Source organism: Doryrhamphus excisus, linkage group LG23 (genome assembly GCF_037039965.1).
Source record: "Doryrhamphus excisus strain RoL-2023G ecotype Guam linkage group LG23, RoL_Dexc_Guam_v1.1, whole genome shotgun sequence".
In the NCBI taxonomy this organism is placed as follows: domain Eukaryota; kingdom Metazoa; phylum Chordata; class Actinopteri; order Syngnathiformes; family Syngnathidae; genus Doryrhamphus; species Doryrhamphus excisus.
The window spans coordinates 10,534,585-10,556,061 of record NC_136379.1 but is presented as its reverse complement, the minus strand read 5'-3'; the positions used below and the strand labels follow the sequence as shown (position 1 = coordinate 10,556,061).

The window sequence follows — 21,477 nt, the reverse complement described above, 5'->3', positions numbered from 1 at the left end:
CTTGGGAATTTCCACCATCTAGTGGTCTTTTAAAATTACTGCAACTTTACTATTGAATTTTCGCCATCTAGTGGTGTCTTTTAGGTACTGCTATTCTTCTAGGGAAATTCCGCCATATAGTGGTCACTTGCATGCATTTAAAATACTATAAATACTATTATTGAGTGAATAAAGATAGACACAAATGGATTTAAAGGTCCAAAAAGTACACAAGTGGAGTGATTGTAACCCGGAAATACTGAAAAACATTCCTTATACAAAGTGTAACATTATTTGTAAGTACTTACAGGACTAAATTCTTGCAAAATAATACTTTCATTGTTGTCAGCAGATGCTCCACTCGTATAGACAAGTGTTACAGTTGGTTTAGCTTTAAATTTTTACAAAAAGTACAAGTGGTGATTAAGAAGAGAGTAGTTGTCAGAGCTGGGAAAACATGTAGGCCAATTATAATGACCTCCATGTGGCCGGCTAACATTGTACTGTAACAGCCAGAGCAACCTTTACAGCCAAAGCATTAGTCATGGCACTCGTGTATGAATTGCATATATTTTGTCATCTATTCATTTATCCTGTGTTATTGTGCTACATGTATGAAGGCCATCATGTCATTTACTTGAACAAGTCTTCCTACCTGTGAAGAACGTCTGCCAACACGGTTACATGAGTCCTTCCCCGGGGGCCGACAGACTGCTGATGGACGCAAAAGGTTGAAGCTCCAGAAAATGCCGTCTTGTGCGTGCAATAGGTGAAACTGTCCACTGGAGAACCCCTATGGCATCAGATGATGCTCCCATTTGGAGCTCATGTTGAGATGGATGCAGAGGGATCCCACAGGCTGTTAAGCGACAAGCGGCTTTTCATCTGTAACAGAAGTTGTAAGATTAGCTGCTATTCCTTTGCTGTAATGAAATACTCAGTTTTATAAAGTTCATTCCTGCATTGAATACTTATAATAATAATAATACATTTTATTTGTATAGCGCTTTTCAAAATACTCACTTTACAGAAGAATGGAGTTGAATCAAGTAAGTAAACAGAATAGAAGACACACCAAAATACAACATTCATTGGTTAATACACAGTTAAAACAAGAGTAAAAGCGGGGCGGGGCACAGCAGTCAGATATAAAAAAAAAAAGTTAGACATTAAAAACAGATTTAAAGTTTTGAGTTGTTTTTTGAAGGTGGGAAGGTCAGGTCAAGCACGGAGTCAATGGGGCAAAGAGTTCCAGAGGGTGGGGGCAGCGATGGAGAAGGCTCTGTCTCCCCAGGTTCGGAGCTTGGTTATTGTAATGATGCGGTGCTCAGAAGTAAGTTTTTTAGTCGCCATTAAAATAGACCGAATAAGGGAGAAGGGTCATGAGTGTGCTTTCTTTTCCGTTGTCACAACGATGCTCAAAGATAAAATCAGCGGCTTACACTCACCTAACAGATGCCTCGCCTCTGATGGCAACAGGTTCCAACACGAACTTAACACGCCATGCACCCGACGTAACCAGGACATCAAGGGATTTTCCTAACCCTAACCCTTAGCCCTTAGCCCTTAGCCCTTAGCCCCTAGCCCCTAGCCCCTAGCCCCTAGCCCCTAGCCCCTAGCCCCTAGCCCCTAGCCCCTAGCCCAGGGGTGGGCAAACTACGGCCCGGGGGCCACATGCGGCCCACCAAGTGTTTGAATCCGGCCCGCCAGTTGCTTTTTCAGTATTTCAACTTTTAACATACAAACTGGCAACATGTCTTATTTAGTCATTTTTTTTTTAAATGTAAAATTTAGTGACATAGTTTGATGTTTAAAGTGCTCCTGAAAAAAGCCACATGAGAACATACAGCTACAATTAGACAAATCATTCAAGGAAAATGTGTGTGTTAAATACATGTTCTGGCCCCCTGGACAATTTTGTTAACTCAATGCGGCCCACGAGTCAAAATATTTGCCCACCCCTGCCCTAGCCCCTAGCCCCTAGCCCTAGCCGGCCGTTAGGTGACCACTAGATGGCGGAATTTCCCAAGTACAGTAGCAGTAAGTTAAAGTGGCCACCAGATTGAGGCATAGGGTTAGGGTTAGCCTAATAATATGGTTAGCCTTACAGGGTAAGGGTTAGGACAAGGGTTAGGACAAGGGTTAGGGCTAAGGTTAGGGCTAAGGTTAGGGCTAAGGTTAGGGCTAAGGTTAGGGCTAAGGTTAGGGCTGGGGCTAGGGCCCGAGCCCGAGCCCGAGCCCTAGCCCTAGCCCTAACCCCTAGCCCTACCCTAACCCCTAACTAGCCCCTAACTAGCCCCTAACTAGCCCCTACCCCTAACCTTAGCCCTAACCTTAGCCCTAACCCTTGTCCTAACCCTTGTCCTAACCCTTGTCCTAACCCTTGTCCTAACCCTTGTCCTAACCCTTGTCCTAACCCTTGTCCTAACCCTTGTCCTAACCCTTGTCCTAACCCTTGTCCTAACCCTTGTCCTAACCCTTACCCTGTAAGGCTAACCATATTATTCCTAACCCTAACCCTAGCCCTAACCCTAACTTAAAATTACTGCAACTTAACCTGGGAATTTCCGCCATCTGGTGGTCACTTAAAATTACTGCAACTATACTTGGGAATTTTCTCTATCTGGTGGTCACTTAAAATTACTGCAAATTTACTTTTGAATTTCCGCCATCTAGTGGTGTCTTTTAGGTACTGCTATTCTTCTTGGGAAATTCCGCCATATAGTGGTCACTTGCATGCATTTAAAATACTATAAATACTATTATTGAGTAAATAAAGATAGACACAAATGGATTTAAAGGTCCAAAAAGTACACAAGTGGAGTGATTGTAACCCGGAAATACTGAAAAACATTCCTTATACAAAGTGACATTATTTGTAAGTACTTACAGGACTAAATTCTTGCAAAATAATACTTTCATTGTTGTCAACAGATGCTCCACTCATATAGACAAGTGTTACAGTTGGTTTAGCTTTAAGATTTTACAAACGTACAAGTGGTGATTAAGAAGAGTAGTTGTCAGAGCTAGGAAAACATGTAGGCCAATTATAATGACCTCCATGTGGCCGGCTAACATTGTACTGTAACAGCCAGAGCAACCTTTACAGCCAAAGCATTAGTCATGGCACTCGTGTGTGAATTGCATATCTTTTGTCATCTATTCATTTATCCTGTGTTATTGTGCTACATGTATGAAGGCCATCATGTCATTTATTTGAACAAGTCTTCCTACCTGTGAAGAACGCCGACGCGATGTTGTTGATGGTCTGCCAACACGGTTACATGAGTCCTTCCCCGGGGGCCGACAGACTGCTGATGGACGCAAAAGGTTGAAGCTCCAGAAAATGCCGTCTTGTGCGTGCAATAGGTGAAACTGTCCACTGGAGAACCTATGACATCAGATGACGCTCCCATTTGGAGCTCATGTTGAGATGGATGCAGAGGGATCCCACGGGCTGTTAAGCGACAAGCGGCTTTTCATCTGTAAGAGAAGTTGTAAGATTAGCTGCTATTCCTTTGCTGTAATGAAATACTCAGTTTTATAAAATTCATTCCTGCATTGAATACTTATAATAATAATACATTTTATTTGTATAGCGCTTTTCAAAATACTCAAAGACACTTTACAGAAGAATTGTGTTGAATAAAGTAAGTAAACAGAATAGAAGACACACCAAAATACAACATTCATTGGTTATTACAGTTAAAACATGAGTAAAAGCGGGGCGGGGCACAGCAGTCAGATATAAAAAAGTTAGACATTAAAAACAGATTTAAAGAGGTGGGTTTTGAGTTGTTTTTTGAAGGTGGGAAGGTCAGGGCAAGCACGGAGTGAATGGGGCAGAGTTCCAGAGGGTGGGGGCAGCGATGGAGAAGGCTCTGTCTGAAGGGTTATGAGTGTGCTTTCTCTTCCGTTGTCACAATGATGCTCAAATATAAAATCAGCGGCTTACACTCACCTAACAGATGATTCGCTTAACACGCCATGCACGCGACGTAACCAGGACATTAAGGGATTTTCACGTCAAACGAAATATTTCCAAATAAACCACTTTTAGCTTCAGTTGTCATTGACTATGACGAGGGTAGCGAAACATACTTTTAAAAAATCGTTGTCAATTTGGGCCTAGGTCGTTCACATTATGTTATGGATTGCAAATGAGCCGGTTGAAACAATTGCTTCCGTCATTTCGAGCATTCTGCGCGCCAATTATGTCGACGAAATGGCGAACTCGGCTTCAGCTCGTCAACTTCGACATCGTTTATATACTGTATATTGTCGGAGCGAAACGCCACTATTCGTGCTTCAACGTGACTTAAAACTTTGATACTGACCTTGTGGCTTTGCTTGTGCGGCGTCTGAATTACATGGCAACTCCAGTGTTCTCCGTCAGGGTGTTGGAACGCCGACTCAATACCGAATTAAATTGGCGCCAATGAAAACGATGCTGTTGCAAGACAAACCGTTTACTTCGGCACTTCTCCACGGTCGTGGCGGTGTTAACTGTCACTATTTTCAGCCCCAAACCGTGGTAAGGGGCGGCCTGACTTCGTCAGAGAAAAACAGACGGTTGCCTGCTGCTTCTGGTCAAGTTTCTTTTTCGACTCGCCAGCAACGACAGAAGAGCGCGCGCGCACACACGAGATCCCCGCACTTCCTGGTTCACGCTCAACCCGCCCCACATAGCTGGCCAAACACATGCCTGCAACAGCGTTGAAAACTTCAAAAAAATAAGCAATACACATGTAATATATTCTCAAGCATTTTCAATAAAGAGTTTCAACAATCACGCCTCTTAGTTTTACAAACAGTAGACGGCATTCCCTCTAGAATACTTCAGCTTGGCTGCCAACAGGTTGACACAGCGTAATTGGGATCGTCGGCGCCATGATCCGGACGAAACCAGGAAGTGCAAGCAGGAAGTTACAGCGCGGATGTGACGTCGTGTTTCACAATGATTTTACACACTATAACAAGAGAAATAATACTTTATACTCCTGAAGCACCTTGGGCACCGTTCGTTGGGTGCTGTAAAAAAGGAGGCATTATTTAATTTGTTGGATTTCACGTAATGTCACCACTTACTGGCGGATTAGTACGGTGGCCTGTGACGGACATACATAGATGACATCAGCCTCTATCGCCCTCCTGTGGCCACTTCGAAAACACACAAACGTCTTTTTGAAGTGTACTGTATTTTGGACTAACAAGTATATGTTGAAAGCACACAAATGACACATGATACAGATAACATATCCAAGAGTTGCATAAAAGTAATTTTTAAGGAGAAGAAATTCAAGAATTGAGGCCCTTAATTGACATCCTCCCTCGCCCACATCATAATCAGCAGTTCCTTGTCCTCTTCATAATGTAGCCGATAGGCGCACATCCCAGCGTGCTTTGCGGTACTGTCTATGAAAGAAATAGCTGTTAAATTACTTGTTTTAAGCCACGTAAATAGGTTATTCTTACACACGACTGGCCAAGTCTGTTCTAAATCTATCTATTGTGTTGATGTTTGATGGGATTTTTTCATGACACCGTGACTGTAATTGTTATGCTGGGAAATCATATACTGTGTTTTCTCAACGGTAAAGTTGTGGCTAACGTAAGCTTTGTCTTACTCTGCTGAAGATTGCGGGACAGTGGACTGACGGCGACAACTAGAGAGCAATATGAAGGCTGCGGCCGCCGGTGACCAAAGAGCAATACGAAGCCGGCAGCAGGGCGCAGACTGCAGCGGCCGGCGGGCAATCTGTTGTCAGCTGCCGGCTTGCGGGCAAACTGGAAACGGTGGCCGGCCGGTGGGCAAACTGGAGGCGAGGGTTGGAACCTGAGGCCAAGCATCAAGCTAGGTCCACCAATTTTTCACCATATCATCAGACAATCATTCTGCACGAGTGTGCAAAATTTCAGGGACGGGACTCAACAGGAACCATGTTTCCTTCCCAAATAGATTGACCACGAAGCCGGTCGAAGGCCCTAAAAAAACAAAACTTTATTAAATTCATCAAGCATCGAGCTAGGTCCACCAATTTTTCACCATATCATCAGACAATTATTCTGCACGAGTGTGCAAAATTTCAAGAGTCTAGCTCTAAAGGAACCTTGCCTAGTAATCGAACAGACTGCTCAAAGGTCATAGGTCACCATCAATTTGTTGAAATTAGAAACACTTTTTCTTGGAGTTTTTTTTTCAATTTTCAATATGTTGCAGACACTATCCCATCAATGAGGAAGAAATTGGTCCCAGCTCGATACAACCTTGCTAAAGCTAAGTAGCTAACAAAAGGTTGCACAGATGTGAAACTGTGCACACTCTCTTTATATTCTTTGTAGATGTTCTGTTGCGTTTTTTGACACATTTGAACATTTTTTGTCCGATCGGCGGGGGCGTGAACATGAGGAAACAACGAAATTCCGACACCCGCTGGTCAAAAAGTACATGTCCGACCAACACCCGACTGATGTCGATACGCTCATCTGGAGGCCCCCAACAACATACTCAAATTTCAGACCTCTGCGTTGTCTGGAAAAAAGATTTCTGCGGATCAGGTCTGAAGAGCACCACAATGACTCTCAGAGCCTTTGTGGCCATTTCAGCCAGATTTGGAAAATAAAATTATGAAAAAAAATGAATGCACTTTCTTCCATTGGAGTCTCACAAGGTTGGAAAGACAAAACCTCTGAAAAATATGGGGTCGCTGGGGTCAATATGGGCCTCGCAGGGCGTGAAAAACTGCTTTCCCTCCAAAAAAAACTTTTTTTTCCCATTAATCTCGGACCCTTTGATCCAGGACCCGGATTTTTTGATATGTGTATCAGGGGGTAGCCGCTGACCTGTGTGCCAAGTTTCAAGTGTCTGGCTCAAAAGGGGACGTGGCTAGACCGGCAAACCCACTAAATTGAGGCCTGCTTGAGGTCAAAGGTCACCCCTTTCTGAACTAAAATGGACTGACTTTCTTTCATTGGAGTCTCACGAGGCTGGAAAGACAAAAACTGAAAAATGTGCGGCCGTGGGCTCAATATGGGCCTCGCAGGGCGTGAAAAACCGCTTTCCCTCCAAAAAACCCTGTTTTTTCCCATATATCTCGGACCCTTTGATCCAGGACCCGGATTTTTTGATATGTGTATCAGGGGCTAGCCGCTGACCTGTGTGCCAAGTTTCAAGTGTCTGGCTCAAAAGGGGACGTGGCTAGACCGGCAAACCCACTAAATTGAGGCCTGCTTGAGGTCAAAGGTCACCCTTTTCTGAACTAAAATGGACTGACTTTTTTTCATTGGAGTCTCACGAGGCTGGAAAGACAAAAACTAAAAAATGTGCGGTCGCTGGGCTCAATATGGGCCTCGCAGGGCGTGAAAAACTACTTTCCCTCCAAAAAAAACAATTTTTTCCCATAAATCTCGGACCCTTTGATCCAGAACCCTGATTTTTTGATATGTGTATCAGGGGCTGGCCGCTGACCTGTGTCAAGTGTCTGTCTCAATACGAGTCGGGGGTGGTCCCAAAAGAAAGCCCGTGCCCACTTATGGGGGGGGGGGTCGACATGGAATTGCCTTATGTAAACGAAATCGGTATTCGTTTTGTCCACTAGATGCCGCCATAGTGATGAATATAAATAAAGCTTTTATGCTGTGAAAACATCACGGCTGACTCAACGGGCCTGTGTCTCATTGTAGTGTGTGCATCGGCACGTGCCACTGAAAAAATAATAATTTAGCTCACAATAGCCAGTTCCCTTTAAGGAATAAACTTGTAGAAAACATGAGCTTTAACTGGACACTTGCATACAATATCCAACTGAAAATTTCTGTTGGCACACAGGTGAAGAGAAGAAATTAACTGTGAAAGACAGTACAGAAGCATAGTTATACAAACATCAGGACTTTGCCAGGTGCAACAACATTTCCTGGGTTAATCAGGACCAATTGACATGAAAACGCCATTGATAATACTCTATTTCTTCAAATCAACTGACCTAATGCTAAAATATAAGACTTCCATCACACCAACCGCCATTGTTAAGACAGTCAGCCACTCCCCACATAAAGAGTATATAAGATGATGTCCATATCTGCGGAGCTCAGCCGTTGCCTGGGCTTGGTCTGGTGGTTTTGGTGGAGCAAGACCGTTAGGGTTAGGGTTAGGGTTAGGGTTACTGGAGCTTGAGTCTGACCTAGTGAAGCTGATCCACTGCCAGAGCTTGGCCCCCTGCTGGAGCCTGGGTCTGGCGGTCTTGGTGGAGAAGGCCAGGAGCCACCTAACCCTAACCAGGTCCAGATATATGGCACTTTTTAGGAGAGTTCCACCCACTTCCGGTGGTCACAGGAAGTCGGGGGTGAGGGGGCCCCGATCGAAAGCTCGTGGTCAATTAAGGGAGGGGAGGACTTGGTTTCATGTATATGGGACTTACCGTTGTATGGGACTACCGTTCTTATTTTGTTTTGTCCACACTAGACAAGACCTTATTCACCCCGACACCCAATAATGGGCAATAACGAGCATAATATGTCCCCTTTAAAGTTTGACCCGTTCAGCAACACAACACAACTAACCTAAGTGCAGCGTGCATGTGTAGGCCTACTTTGAAAATAATTTATATACTGAACTACACTCTTAAAAATGCTGGGTTATTTTTTTGACCCAATCGCTGGGTTGAGCCTGTTGGGTCATTTAATTGGGTTATTTTTATTGAGTTGGGTATTCTGAGAACCCAATTCGCTGGGTTATCTCTGTTGGGTGCTGAGTTATTTGCTGCTGGGTTGTGATTTCCATTATATTGTGCTGGGTTATTTTGGACAACCCAGAGCGTTGGGTAGAATTTTGGACATGCGCAACAAAGCCCCGCCCACAAACTTACTTCGTTCGGACCCCACATTTCATCTGAGGAGACCAATTTCAGCACGGAGCAAGGTTTGTTACATTCCCACTATTGTTTTACCGTATAAATGTCTTTATATTATTATATAACGCTTCATAAACGTGTTAAAATGTAAGTTCGTGAAGCACTGTTGAGTACTAGCTTGAGGAATCGATCGGTAACCTTAGCAAACTTCCATTCCCTCCAAAAGTAACAAGCGAACACATTCGCTGGCGAGCTATGTAGGAACCAAACTATGTTGTTGAAATTACAAGAGACATGTGTGATAGTTATGAGGACAACGTCAGTTATCTCGTCAATTTGCCATTTTATGTGATATCAAGTTAAAGAATCTCGTGAATTAATACGAGCGTGCTGATGAACCGGTGTTTTTTTAAGCTAGACTGCTGCATGCTAGCGGGCTTCCGTTAGCCACCGATAGTCCACTGTATACTTATCAGTTTGGGCGCGAATTCGACGACAGTTTTGTAAGTCGCATATAAATGTCGAAAATACTTTTGGACTACTGAATCTTATTTCATTTCATGGTATGTTTGTTCTTATGCACCCTCTTTGTGATGTTTCAGTTCGCTGAAAAGTATCTATGGATGAGTTTGTCAGTTCCAAATTGATTGAGTGGCAGCTACCGGGGCTGATTGAAAGGTAAGTCATCTTCATGCCTTCATTTTATGGGTATTGTTTTACAGTAGCTACTGTGCCTGCTATATGTTCTACACATAAGAAATGGCGGTGGGTCAGTCACTGTTGCTTGTACCAATACCCAAATTTTTAACAGGGTGAGCCATCTTGTGATTCCAATATATATTGCTGTTATATCAGCCTGCGAGTCAAAGTTTGCTCACCACTGCTCGAGACAATGATGACAAACCCTCTATGGTACACATTATGATCCCAATTGGTAAAAAAAATGTTTGGGGTGTGTTTTTGTGTTTTAATATAGACCAAGTAAACATAATCGAGACATTTTCTCAATATTATTTTAGGGTTGATTGCAATATGACAACACTGCACAGTAGTGGAACATATTGAAAACAGTTTTATCTAAAATTGTAATATATTATAATATTTAAAACTCATGTTCTCAACAATCTGGTAATGACACCCATAATTGTCCTACAGATGCCAGGGGAGAAGTTGCCCATGACGCTGCTGCCCATCCTGCTCCCTCCGCCTGTGTTTAAAAAGGGCAGGAAATTGGCCCGGGCGAGTATTCAGGAGGTGAAGAGAGCCTTCATCGATGTTAAGCTGGTAAGTAATTTACCTTTCAACAGAAATTAAAATGTAAATGAATTGTGAAATGACTCCAGTTGTTCTTTTACACAGTTTTAAAGCAGGACTCTTTTTATGAGGAGCGACTTGAAAAGATTGTATTTCGTGGACTGTGTGACAGCGTAACATTTGGCTGTTTCTCATTTCATGAAGCACTATTCTTACAAGTTGTAACTTGGTGTAAGTTGTTACTCCATAGTGATGTGTGACCAAACATATCACACAAACCACAGACCAAACATTAGACTGGCCAAACCCCCTGAATAAATTGTTGAACACGCCATTGACTTTACAGGTGTCACACTTCTCCCCGTAGATTTTATATTGAAATAGCTTCAGTAGAGAGCTGATGACAATTGCTCTGCACTGCTAGAAATACTTACAAAATACTTACCTTTTTTTCTTTTCTCATCATAGGTCGGAGCTAACATGGTGGAATACTTGCAGCAGGCACAATCGCCTACCCATTTGTGCTGCTGCTCACAGAGCCTCTTGTTCTATGTATATATCACTCTCTCATAGCTGTCCCCCTCACCCGTTCTTAAAATTTAATTTTTTTGGACATAATTTGTTCATATGTGAAGGAAATGTTGTGAGTTGTTATATTTGTATGTTCTGGAAATGTAATATAAATATATTATATATAATAAATAAATATTTTATTGTTACATTGGTGTCATTGTAATATATTATTAATAATATTAGCATACAATAAAAATAAATAAATTATATATATATATATATATGGTATATTGGCAACCCAACTTGTTGGGTTGAAATAACCCAGCCGTGTAGTAAATATGAACCCAGCGTTGGGTCATATGAACAACCCAATGTACAACCCAATTGTTGGGTTAAGAGAACCAACCCAACTTGTTGGGTTAAAATAACCCAACGCGAGGTTGGTCCTATATTTAACCAGCGTTGGGTTGGGAAACAACCCAGATTGGGTTGTTTTTAACCCAGCATTTTTAAGAGTGTATGTAGGCCTTTTTGGATTATTCCCATATTTGTGTAAATTTAAAACAAAACACAGCCTACTTTGAAATACAACAGCCCACACTAACTCAACTTGCAGGCACATCAGACATAACCACATGACCAGTGTTGTCTACATAGTGATGTGTCAGACCCTTGGGAATGAGTCATCTTCATCTCCTTTGTGTTTATTACCAAAAAAGGAGACTAGTCCTCTTCAGTTTTTGGTGTTAATATAGCTTAAAGGTTGCAAATCCTATAATGCTTAAGAGCACACATCCGACCGGCGAAAGTCTGACTTTTGGTGAAAGACTCCTGATTGCAATATCGCTTTTGTCCTCATTTTACCTCAACCACAGAAAGAGGTCTCCTAAATTCCTTGTTGATGTCATTGTTTCTGCAAGCTTACAGATATTTGGCTGATCTCCTACTGCTGTTTTGCTTTTTTTTCTCTTCTTCTTGTGCCTGCCTCTTTACTTCAGCTTGGCTTTTAGAAGCTGAGCATATTTCTTGTCTCAGCCAGCGGACAGGACACACTACTCAGACGCTCCTTCTTTGCAGAGGTCAGTCCACTTATTCAGATGACATCTCTATAAACTGTAAGATTACATGCGGTCTATAGAAGAAAGACTTACTGTAGTCTTGCTCACACTGTATTTTCTGATGCACTTTGGTGGCATATATTGTACATGTATATCTAATCATCCTTTTTATTCACACTAAACATGCTAGTTGTTTAGATGACGCAAAAGGCATGTATAACTGATTTCCACAACACTTCAACTAAAAAAATAAAATAAGCCTAAGTTGCAAAGTAGCGACAACCATTAGCAAAATTGAACAAGCCTATTGTGCAAATATGGTGCCTCATGTAGCTAATACTTTACACCGGGAGATGGCGGACATCCGTAACTTCAATCTGAACATTTGTGGCCGTGTTTCTATGCAAACGTTATAGACTGACGTCTGCTCTCTCTGACAGTCCACATGCAGCATACTTACTTAAGAACTTCATCGGTTCAGAACTTCATTTGTGCAGAGCATCAATGCATGTACAGCTCATGTAACCAACAATACAACATAATGTAACACATACAGTCGGCAAATGCAACCATCGATTAACAATCAACATTGAAGAGAAGATAAAAAAAGAGAAGGCCTGCCAGCACAATACTACACTGTAAGGCCGACGATAAAAGAAACAATGTGCTAAAATATAAATAACACCTGATGAAGATAATAATAGATAAATAACAAAGAATGTCAGTTGCTATTGACAATATTTTAGAATGTATTACTATTGAGATCTGTAAAGAATAAAGCAAAAACGTCTTAAGTTGTGTATACAGAACTTCAAATTCAAAAACAAATGCTTGATGATTGGATCAAAACATCCTTTTTGGATAATGACAATATAATTTTCATATGTGGAGACTTCAATATTGATCCTCTAAATCAACACAAGAACAAGGTAATCAACAATTTTATAGACACAAATTATAGCTTGAGTTTGTTTCCCAAAACCACCAGACCAAGTAGAATAAGATACTGTGCCACCTTAATCTTAACAATATTTAATATACCTTCATTAACTATATATTCACAGATGACTTTGATAATAAATAATAGTAAAAATAATAAATAGTGGCTTGCTAATTAATGACATCAGCAATCATCTTCCTTTGTTCACAAGACTGCTTGCAAAGAAAACATGTAATGTCTCGGCCCTCCGTGGTATGAGTTTATACCACGATAGACAGGTGTATGAGACACACCTGATCTAGAAGAACAGAAATGGGAACGTGTATACAGTGGCAAATATGTGGATGAAGCATATGAACACTTTCTACATTGGTATATGAAGCCGAACAATAACAACTGTCCCTGGAGAGAAAGATCAAAGAAGAAAAATAATTTTGTCAGCCATGGATGACAAAATGACTTACCAATGCTTGCAAGAGGAAAAACACATATACAGGAAACTCATTATTGAACAGACTAAATAAGCAGAAAGAACATATAATACTTACTATAAAACTAAGTTGACTACAATCTTAAGAGTGTGTAAAAAGGAATATTACAGCCATTTATTAGACAAAAATAAAAACAATATTATAGCCATCAGGGGCATTCTAAATAGTATTATATATCAGGAAAAGTAACAAGAAGACAGACTACTCTACTTATTTCATGGTTGGAAACATGTATAATGATGATATGAATGAGGCAGTTGAAAAATTCAGCAACTACTTTGTCAATATTGGTCCCAAATTGGACGAAGGAATTCCAAAACAAAGGCCAAGGGAGGAAAGGAATGAAACAATAGAAAGGAATCCTAATTCTATGTTTCTGACAGATGAAACAAAAAAAGGAAATCATTGATATTGCCAAAAAGTGTAAAGCAAAAACATCAACCAATTGTAATGGAATCAAAATGGACATTGTAAAAAAAGTCATCATTAATTTATCATTTCACACTGGAAGATTCCCTCAAGAAATAAAAACAGCTAAGGTAGTTCCAATTTTTGAAAATGGTGACTAACACCAATTTACAAACTACCAGCCAGTCTCCTCACTACTGCAATTCTATAAAATCATCGAGAAGCTAGTCAACAACAGGTTGGATGACTTTATTGATGCGAATGAATTACTAGCATAAAGTCGGTACGGATACAGAGCTAACATTTCAACCTCCATGCCACTGATTAAAATGAGGGAAGAAATCACTAATGCTATAGATCATAGGAAGTGTGCAGCCGCAGTATTCATGGTCCTGACAAAAGCCTTTGATGCAATCAATCATGATGCAGTCATCCTAATAACTACATTAGAAAGCATGCCAAACAAGTATATTTAATGCTCTACGTTTCAGTGTGTGTGTGTGTGTGTGTGTGTGCGTGCGTGCGTGCGTGCGTGCGTGCGCGCGCGCGTGTGTGTGAGTGACATGTTCCCCATGTGAGTCATCAGGATGACTTGATGTAGTCCAGGAGAGACAAAACATTTGATGGGGAGGCTTTGGGAGTATCTGTTGTCCTTCAGGGCCATCATGCAAAACCTTTCAGAGTGACTCCTATTATTTTTAACCTCTTACAGACGTGGAATTCAATCACCATCAGCTAATCTATCCGCTCTATTCTCCAATGCCTAGCCTAAAAAGGAGCACAGGGTGAAGGTTGGGGGCTCGGTGGGTGTGTGTAGACGCCTGTATATACAGGTCCCCCTAACCTAAGCACATGCATGCACTACGGGCTTCAACTGTATGTGCCTTCATCTTTTTACACCTCAGCTCTTCCTCCTGACAAGAAGCGACATGACATTCTACAGGCACTCAGGTATGCTAGACAAGACTTTTAGTGCATTTATAGGATAAGTAGATCAGGGGACATAATGAATGTACGCTATTTTGCTTGACTGCTAAGAGACAAGAATTCAACATTGCAACAATGCTATATACAATTTTCTCAGACAGGCTTAACAACACCCTCACATTTCTCTCTTGTTTAAACACTCAAAAAATTTCAAATATTTGAATTGGAATGATCAACCTGCAGTTGGAGACAAGAAATTATTGAGTGACCCATGCGTTAGTTCCTACTCTAACTATGCCTTATCCTTCCAGCTTTGTCATATACATGACAAAGCCTATTCTGAACTAAATTTTATTCAACTCTATGCTACTAAAATTACATGATTTCTCATCATATTACAAGTCTATTCTAGTCAAATTTAAATTTTTTCTTCAATATTTTGACTTCAATCTTGTAAAATTATATAACACTTTCCAACGCTTTAAAAAGGTAAAATGTGTTGTATCATGATGAAAGTGTCATCCTGCAGCAGCAAGATTAGAGCGTAATGTGTGTAACTGATGTTGAAACGCTTCTACAAACAATGCAGTCCACTCCAGACTGGAGGATGAGCGGATTGATCAAAAGGTCATTGTGCCCTTTCAAAACAAATAATTTGGCCCAGGATGAAGAGAAACTGATGAGCTAAAGGTCAACTTCATGCGAGAACATCTGTCCAACACCACAAGTAGTCAAAAACAGACTGCTGCAGATAAGACCGGTCTAACTCCAACATTGTGCTGGCATGACTCACCACACAAACTGGTCTCGCTCTGACCTTTCCAACTAGAGAAGAGCCTCCCTCCCCTCCAGCTTAGTCCAGAGACATCGCAGCGGTCAGCTGTCGCAAGCTTTGGAACAAAGATTAAAGCTAAATCACTGGACCCCGTCCCCACTGAAGGCACAATAGCTGTGTGGCACAACCCCCCGCACATCCCCGAGGAGGGCTGGGGCTTTAAATAGAACCATCGGTCGATAAAAGATCAACAAATGAGCCCTGACTGTGTGATTTGCTGCTGCGTGATGCTTTTCAGCACCGCAATGAATGTGACGATTGATGCAGACCCATGAGTCAGTGCTCAAGTCCAGACTTTATCTCCCTTGGACATAGCTGCACATTGATATCATGCTGCAAACACAAACACACATTCACACACACACAGGGGTGCATACCACACTGCCGAGTGGGCTGTTTAACACATCCCACTTAAATAGCTGCACCCGTGTTAAATGTTTTCTCTGTCGCCACGGTAACTAAAGCCCAACGCCATGACTTCTATTACCACATCAGTCCCCACTGTCGCCCTTAACAGTATGAACATATTTTTTCCAGACTCAAACATACACAAATTTTCTTTCCCCCGCCGTCTGTCTGCATTCCTGTGACAATGAAGCAGGAATGTTGATAGCTACAAAGCAGCACGCCAATAAGTTCGGCTTTGACCTCTGTGAGGCAGCTGTGATTGCTCTACCTTGGCTTCTTGGTGATTTATATCACTGAATGGGATTTTCATAGGAGTGGGGCAGCAACCATTAGGCAGGCCACGTACCACAATAGCTGCACTACACAACAGAAAATAAAACACTCATTTTAACAATCAGCTTATTCATTGGAAGAAATTTAACTACTGTCAACTGAATTTTGCCTTGTCATGACTGCCTGTTGCTCGGCAGACTTTGCTGTGCAATATCAACCATGTGGGCGCCCAAGCCTCTACAAAAAGATTACAAAAGCGGCTGCTTTCTGCCTGATACAGAAGAACAAGTCAGCAGATTGAAATTGAATCACTACTATTAAAAGAAACAAAACTACAAATTGTAACACTTAGCTTATGTCCTTCATTCAAAAACCGCATCAATGATCCACATCTAAAGATTTTTTGGTACTTTTACCATGGTTTGCTTGTGCTAGGCGGAATTGGCAAGCCAGCATCAATTGTCGGTACTGCCCAACCTCGTAAAAAACTATTTTAAATATCACACACTTGCCACCATCACTATGCTGCGACCTGCCCCACGTAGCAGGAAAACAGAATTCACAAATGATCATTATGAAAAGTCATCATTAAAGTCCTCCAGTTTCATAACAACCGTTTAAGTTATTGATTCTAAAACCAACAACAGAATTATTCTCACATTATAGCTTCTTGCTAGGCAGAATGTTTGGGGCACCATCAATCAAGGGTAGCCTGATAATGCCCCCCAAAATGGCCCACAGTTCACTGTGCTTCGTCTTTAGCAACTTGGGGTTGAGGGCTTTGCTGCCCCAAACAGCAGGATGTTTGACAGACAAGGATGTTTATCTATCCACGTAGATATATGTATTAATTTCTACTCCATTAGGTACATAGTACACTGTATATGTATTTCAATATGCATTCCATTACAATGAAAAATGTTCCCCCTCCACCGGTTTATTCGTCTTTTAGCATCTTGCACCATTGGACTTTGTTGTTATCAACTTCTTGGTAGTGGCCTTGGAGTGAGGTTTTGCCCATTTGGGATTTAAGGACACAATGCTAACTGTCCGCCTGTCCCCTTCATGGCAGGTCCCAGGAGCTACCTTACCTCCACCATGACGGAGCGTTTCGACTGCTTCTACTGTCGTGACAACCTGCATGGGAAGAAGTATGTGAAGAAGGATGACAAGCACGTGTGCACCAAGTGCTTTGACAAAGTGTGCGCGAACACGTGTGCCGAGTGCAGGCGACCCATCGGCGCAGACTCCAAGGTACGATGTGGAGTCTCAAACACACACACACAAACATAGAAAAGTGCTATTGAATTACATCTGTTGACACTTGGCATTCACTTAGCAGCACTAAGGAACAACTGATTTGGTAGACAGCCTTCGCTGACCTTTTCCTGGTGCCCCCCCCTCCGTGCAGGAGCTGCACCACAAGAACCGCCACTGGCATGAGGACTGCTTTCGCTGCGCCAAGTGCTACAAGCCGCTGGCCAATGAGCCCTTCAGCGCCAGGGATGACGGCAAGATCATGTGTGGCAAATGCAGCTCCGTAACCGACGGCAACCGCTGCCAGGGATGCTACAAGGTGGTGATGCCAGGTGGGTCTTCAAAGACAAGTAAGAAGTCATTCCATGTGGAAATTCAAGGCCAACTTTATCAAAATAAGTTGTCTCTGCACTATACAATTGAAAGTATATTGTATATACTTGTATATATGCAGAGTATTCAGTGCATATTGCAGTTTTGCGTCAACTTACACACTGTGCACTCAAGCATGGTGGTGGGAGCAGCATGGTCTGGGGCTGCATGAGTGCTAAGACAACTGGGAGATGTGCAGTTCATTGAGGGGAAACATGAATTCCAACATGTAGCGTGACATGGTCAAGCAGCGTATGACACCCTCACATAAAATTTGCTTCATGTGCTGCTTTTTGAGCCACCCATTTGTTTCCTTGGCTGCAAGTTTTGGGTAATTTGTGGTTCACGCCGGAAGCACAATCTGCGACCCACCTCCAGTGTTCAAGTTGAGCCCAGGTTCTCTTGCAACACTCGCTGCATGTGTTCCAGGCACCAAGAGCGTGGAGTACAAGAACAAAGTGTGGCACGAGGAATGCTTCACCTGCTTCGAGTGCAAGCAGCCCATCCGCACGCAGAGCTTCCTGACGAAGGGTGACGACATCTACTGTGCACCCTGCCACGACACAAAGTTTGCCAAAAAGTGTTTCCACTGCAAGCAGGTACAAATTTAAAAAAAGAGTTTTCTGTCTTGCTAGTGAACTGGTGAAACTGCAAAATGAATGCAAATAAATAACAAAATGTGGCATCTTAGCCCATCACCTCTGGAGGCATCAGCTACCAGGACCAGCCCTGGCACTCCGAGTGTTTTGTGTGCCGTAGCTGCCGTAAGCCACTGTCGGGCACCCGCTTCACCTCCCATGAGAACGCCTTTTACTGTGTGGACTGTTTCAAGAGCGACGTGGCCAAGAAATGCCATGGCTGCAAGAACCCCATCACAGGTGTGGCCCAGCATGCACAGACATTATGGTACAACAATGCATCAAGGGATGACGGAGTTGACAAGTTTACTGAACAAGACAGCAGCAACAGAACCAATGCTGGAATATTCCAACCCTAAGGCAGAATTTTTGCATGTGTGCTGGCATGTTTGGTGCTGTCCACTGACCCCAACACCCTTGCACCTCCTAGGGTTCGCTCGTGGCACCAAAGTGGTGAACTATGAGGGCTACTCCTGGCACGACTACTGCTTCAACTGCAAGAAATGCTGCCTCACCTTGGCCAACAAGCGCTTTGTCATCAATGGAGATCACGTCTACTGTCCCGACTGCGCCAAGAAGCTGTGAGCGGTTCATGTGATCCTTCCTCCCCAATCATTTGAAAAGAGCTTTAAAAAGCAGCACCTGAGGAAAAGCAACATAAAAGATTGAAATGCAGCTTATGCCAAATTTGATGAATTAGCCAGCACTTTACAGATAGAGGTTGTCTTGCTTGAATTGTCTATCTGCACATAACATACAGTATACAGCAGAGAGGCAACATTCTTACTTTTAGGAGTATTCTAGCTTTGGAATGGTCAATGCTGAAATATAACCAGCTGATGTATTCTTGTTGAGTGACGCTAAAAAATAAAGCATGACAAATAAAAGATGGTGGCAATCTCAAGTCTAGTTTTGCGAGACTTTATTAACAGTTCATATCATCTCCGAATAATGTGGAATATATTTACAGTACAAATGTTACTTGCGGAGAGGGTGCTTGGGGGAATAAGTGAGAATATTATTCATAAAGGACTTATTGATTGTCAGAGGCCGAGGTAAGGACACCGTTTTGTTTTCTTTAGTTAACACAGCATCTAAGGCACAGCGCTATCCAGCTGGCTAAAGTTAATCTGCAGAAATGGAAAACTGTAGCAGTAGCTGTAGAAGTCTTATGTGAAGAAAAAATGAATAAAGGACGGCTTGATGAAGGCGCTTACATTCTGAGAGATTACAAAAAAAGTAAAGCCCTCTCAGGTCCTTATCTTTTTGTCAGCGAGAGGGTGTGGACGCTAACAACAAAGCATAAATTGAGGTCCCAAACTATTTGCTTTAAAGCAAAAAAAAAGAATTCAAGCTTGTCTGCCACAAACAAGTTGACATCACTCCACCCTCAACGTGGCTTCATTGGATTAACACTGATTGTAATATACAACACTTAAATATATGCAGAAGTGTATATTCATATATAAACAGCCACTTGTTATATTAAATAAGAAATAGTTGAAATTAATTTTGTCAGATGTAGCAGCTCGCGTGTCGGGACACCGCACATGGATTTTTGCTAAAAGGAACAGACTAATGTAAACTACAGCCATCTTGTTAGCAAACATAAGCTACAGATACAAAATACAAAGATGACATAAAGCCTGATGAGACCTGAATAAAGAACTTGTGCTGTTAAGGTAACAGTTCAGTGTGCCTGCAATGCTCTCTAGTGGCCACAGAAGGAAGCACAATGCATGACTGTCTAAAGCCAAGTTAGACAAGTGACAGTCACATGGCAGCAAGCTGAGCGAGCACAAGCAGTTTCTGTCATTCACAAATGAGGCTGTGAACAAACCGGTAAGGCCATAATTGCTGGATGCTGCAATAATATATATATATATATATATATATATATATAATAATCAGCCAATCAAGTAAATTTATAAGAGCCAAACCGTGGAATCCCAGAGATAAGTCTGTAACACACCCTGGAACGCTCTTAGGTAAGAGGAAAACATCTAAACATGTGAGGATAAGTACAACAACAAAGCCAAAATTCATAAATTACAACAACAGCACACCCCTGATGAAGACCAAATGTGTAACAGAAACATCAAACTCTGACACAACACAGAAAAAGGAGCTTGAGAGAAGATGACGCGCAAAAAAGGAACACATGGAATTTCCCTGTAGCTTTTATCATCTTGCAGATGAAACACCTAGCTCTTATGGGGCAGGTCAGCTCCTCTCCATGGACTTAATGGAGGTGGAAGCTCTTTTGGAATCTTTCAAATGGAGCTCAGCCGGACAGGAAGGTGAGGAGGGCAACAGTGCAGAGGCTTCCTGGTGTCACGGTCAAATCTCTGCTGAGAGACGTGAAGAATGCTTGAAGAAAAATGTGAAGAAGCATCCACTGGAACCATCATCTCACCTGACAGAGCCTCTATGGCTTGACTGGAGGAATGTAAGGAGCTCACTGGGCTGCCTTTGGTCCCGTCCGGCCCATCGCAGTGGATCATAACTGGGTCACAGTCCTCTACCTCCATTAGGTTGTGAGTCTTGGAGTGGACACTGAGATCCATGAGCTCCTCGAAGCTCCATTGGTTGGACTTACTGCCTAGGCCAGACACCAGTTCCACCTTGGTCGAGTCCTGCTCATTCAGGAACTCTGAGCCTTCCACTAGGCAGCCTGTTGGAATTGGACTAGAGAGAAAAAAAAAGTGTGTGAGGGTATTAGCTACTAGCGGTGTCATAGCACAGGTAACCTACGGTACGGTCCGTACCTCAGTATTTGGGCTAAGGCTTGGTCCAGTTTCTGTCAAACAACGATTTACAAACCACGAGAACCACAAAATTCAAAGAAATCCAGCTGAATGTGTGCAGATCCTGGAATAACTATAATGCTTTGTGTGCTGGTTATGTGTAGCTGCTCTATAGGGGTCCGCAACTCAATTCAAAGGGCCAAAAAATGAGCATAATAGGTCCCCTTTAATAGATCCCTCGATCGTGGTGGTTAATTGGTTCCACACCATGCCGCTATAAAGGAATTTCTGCCAAGCAGGTTTCCTTATTGATAAATCCATTATTTTGGTAGGTAGAGCAGAGAAAATCGTTGAAAATGTCTGCATACGTTTTTGAATATGACTAGAGGCCTCTTTTCTGTGTGAAAAACTGTGATAGAGTGAGGGAGCGATTTTCAAAACCATGATGTGGCAAGGGACGAGTGTAGTTCCTAATCAATGTGCTTGTCACATAATTGAATTTTGTCTTTCAGCTAAAAATGTGAAAGC

At 42.2% G+C, this 21,477-nt stretch overlaps 2 protein-coding genes and 1 long non-coding RNA gene across 19 annotated transcripts in view; 2 read left to right on the top strand and 1 right to left on the bottom strand.

Annotated features, from left to right (window-relative positions):
* Positions 1-9,479: 9,479 nt before the first annotated feature.
* LOC144894907 (uncharacterized) lies at positions 9,480-10,669 on the top strand. The gene is made up of 3 exons (XR_013625456.1): positions 9,480-9,506; positions 9,984-10,112; positions 10,551-10,669. It is a non-coding gene; the product is annotated as an uncharacterized LOC144894907 (long non-coding RNA).
* An 880-nt stretch (positions 10,670-11,549) lies between these two features.
* Positions 11,550-19,106, top strand: LOC131110160 (four and a half LIM domains protein 1-like). 2 transcript variants are annotated; one of them, XM_058062967.2, is made up of 6 exons: positions 11,550-11,674; positions 17,008-17,189; positions 17,347-17,524; positions 17,994-18,163; positions 18,256-18,442; positions 18,633-19,106. In XM_058062967.2, exons 2-6 carry the CDS (start codon positions 17,034-17,036, stop codon positions 18,785-18,787), a joined length of 846 nt encoding a protein of 281 aa, XP_057918950.1. In that variant the 5' UTR covers positions 11,550-11,674; positions 17,008-17,033; the 3' UTR covers positions 18,788-19,106. The 2 variants fall into 2 exon arrangements, with proteins under 2 accessions (XP_057918950.1, XP_057918941.1); XM_058062958.2 differs by lacking the exon at positions 11,550-11,674 and adding an exon at positions 14,287-14,443.
* Positions 12,579-21,477, bottom strand: part of map7d3 (MAP7 domain containing 3) — a 27,475-nt gene continuing 18,576 nt past the window's right edge. For 14 of the 16 annotated variants that reach the window (XM_078788510.1, XM_078788514.1, XM_078788513.1 and 11 more), the window contains one exon: positions 12,579-20,890. In XM_078788510.1, coding sequence (XP_078644636.1) covers positions 20,476-20,890 — 415 coding nt within the window. In that variant the 3' untranslated portion in view covers positions 12,579-20,475. The remainder of the gene's footprint in view (positions 20,891-21,477) is intronic. The other 2 variants (XM_078788515.1, XM_078788516.1) reach the window with 2 other exon arrangements.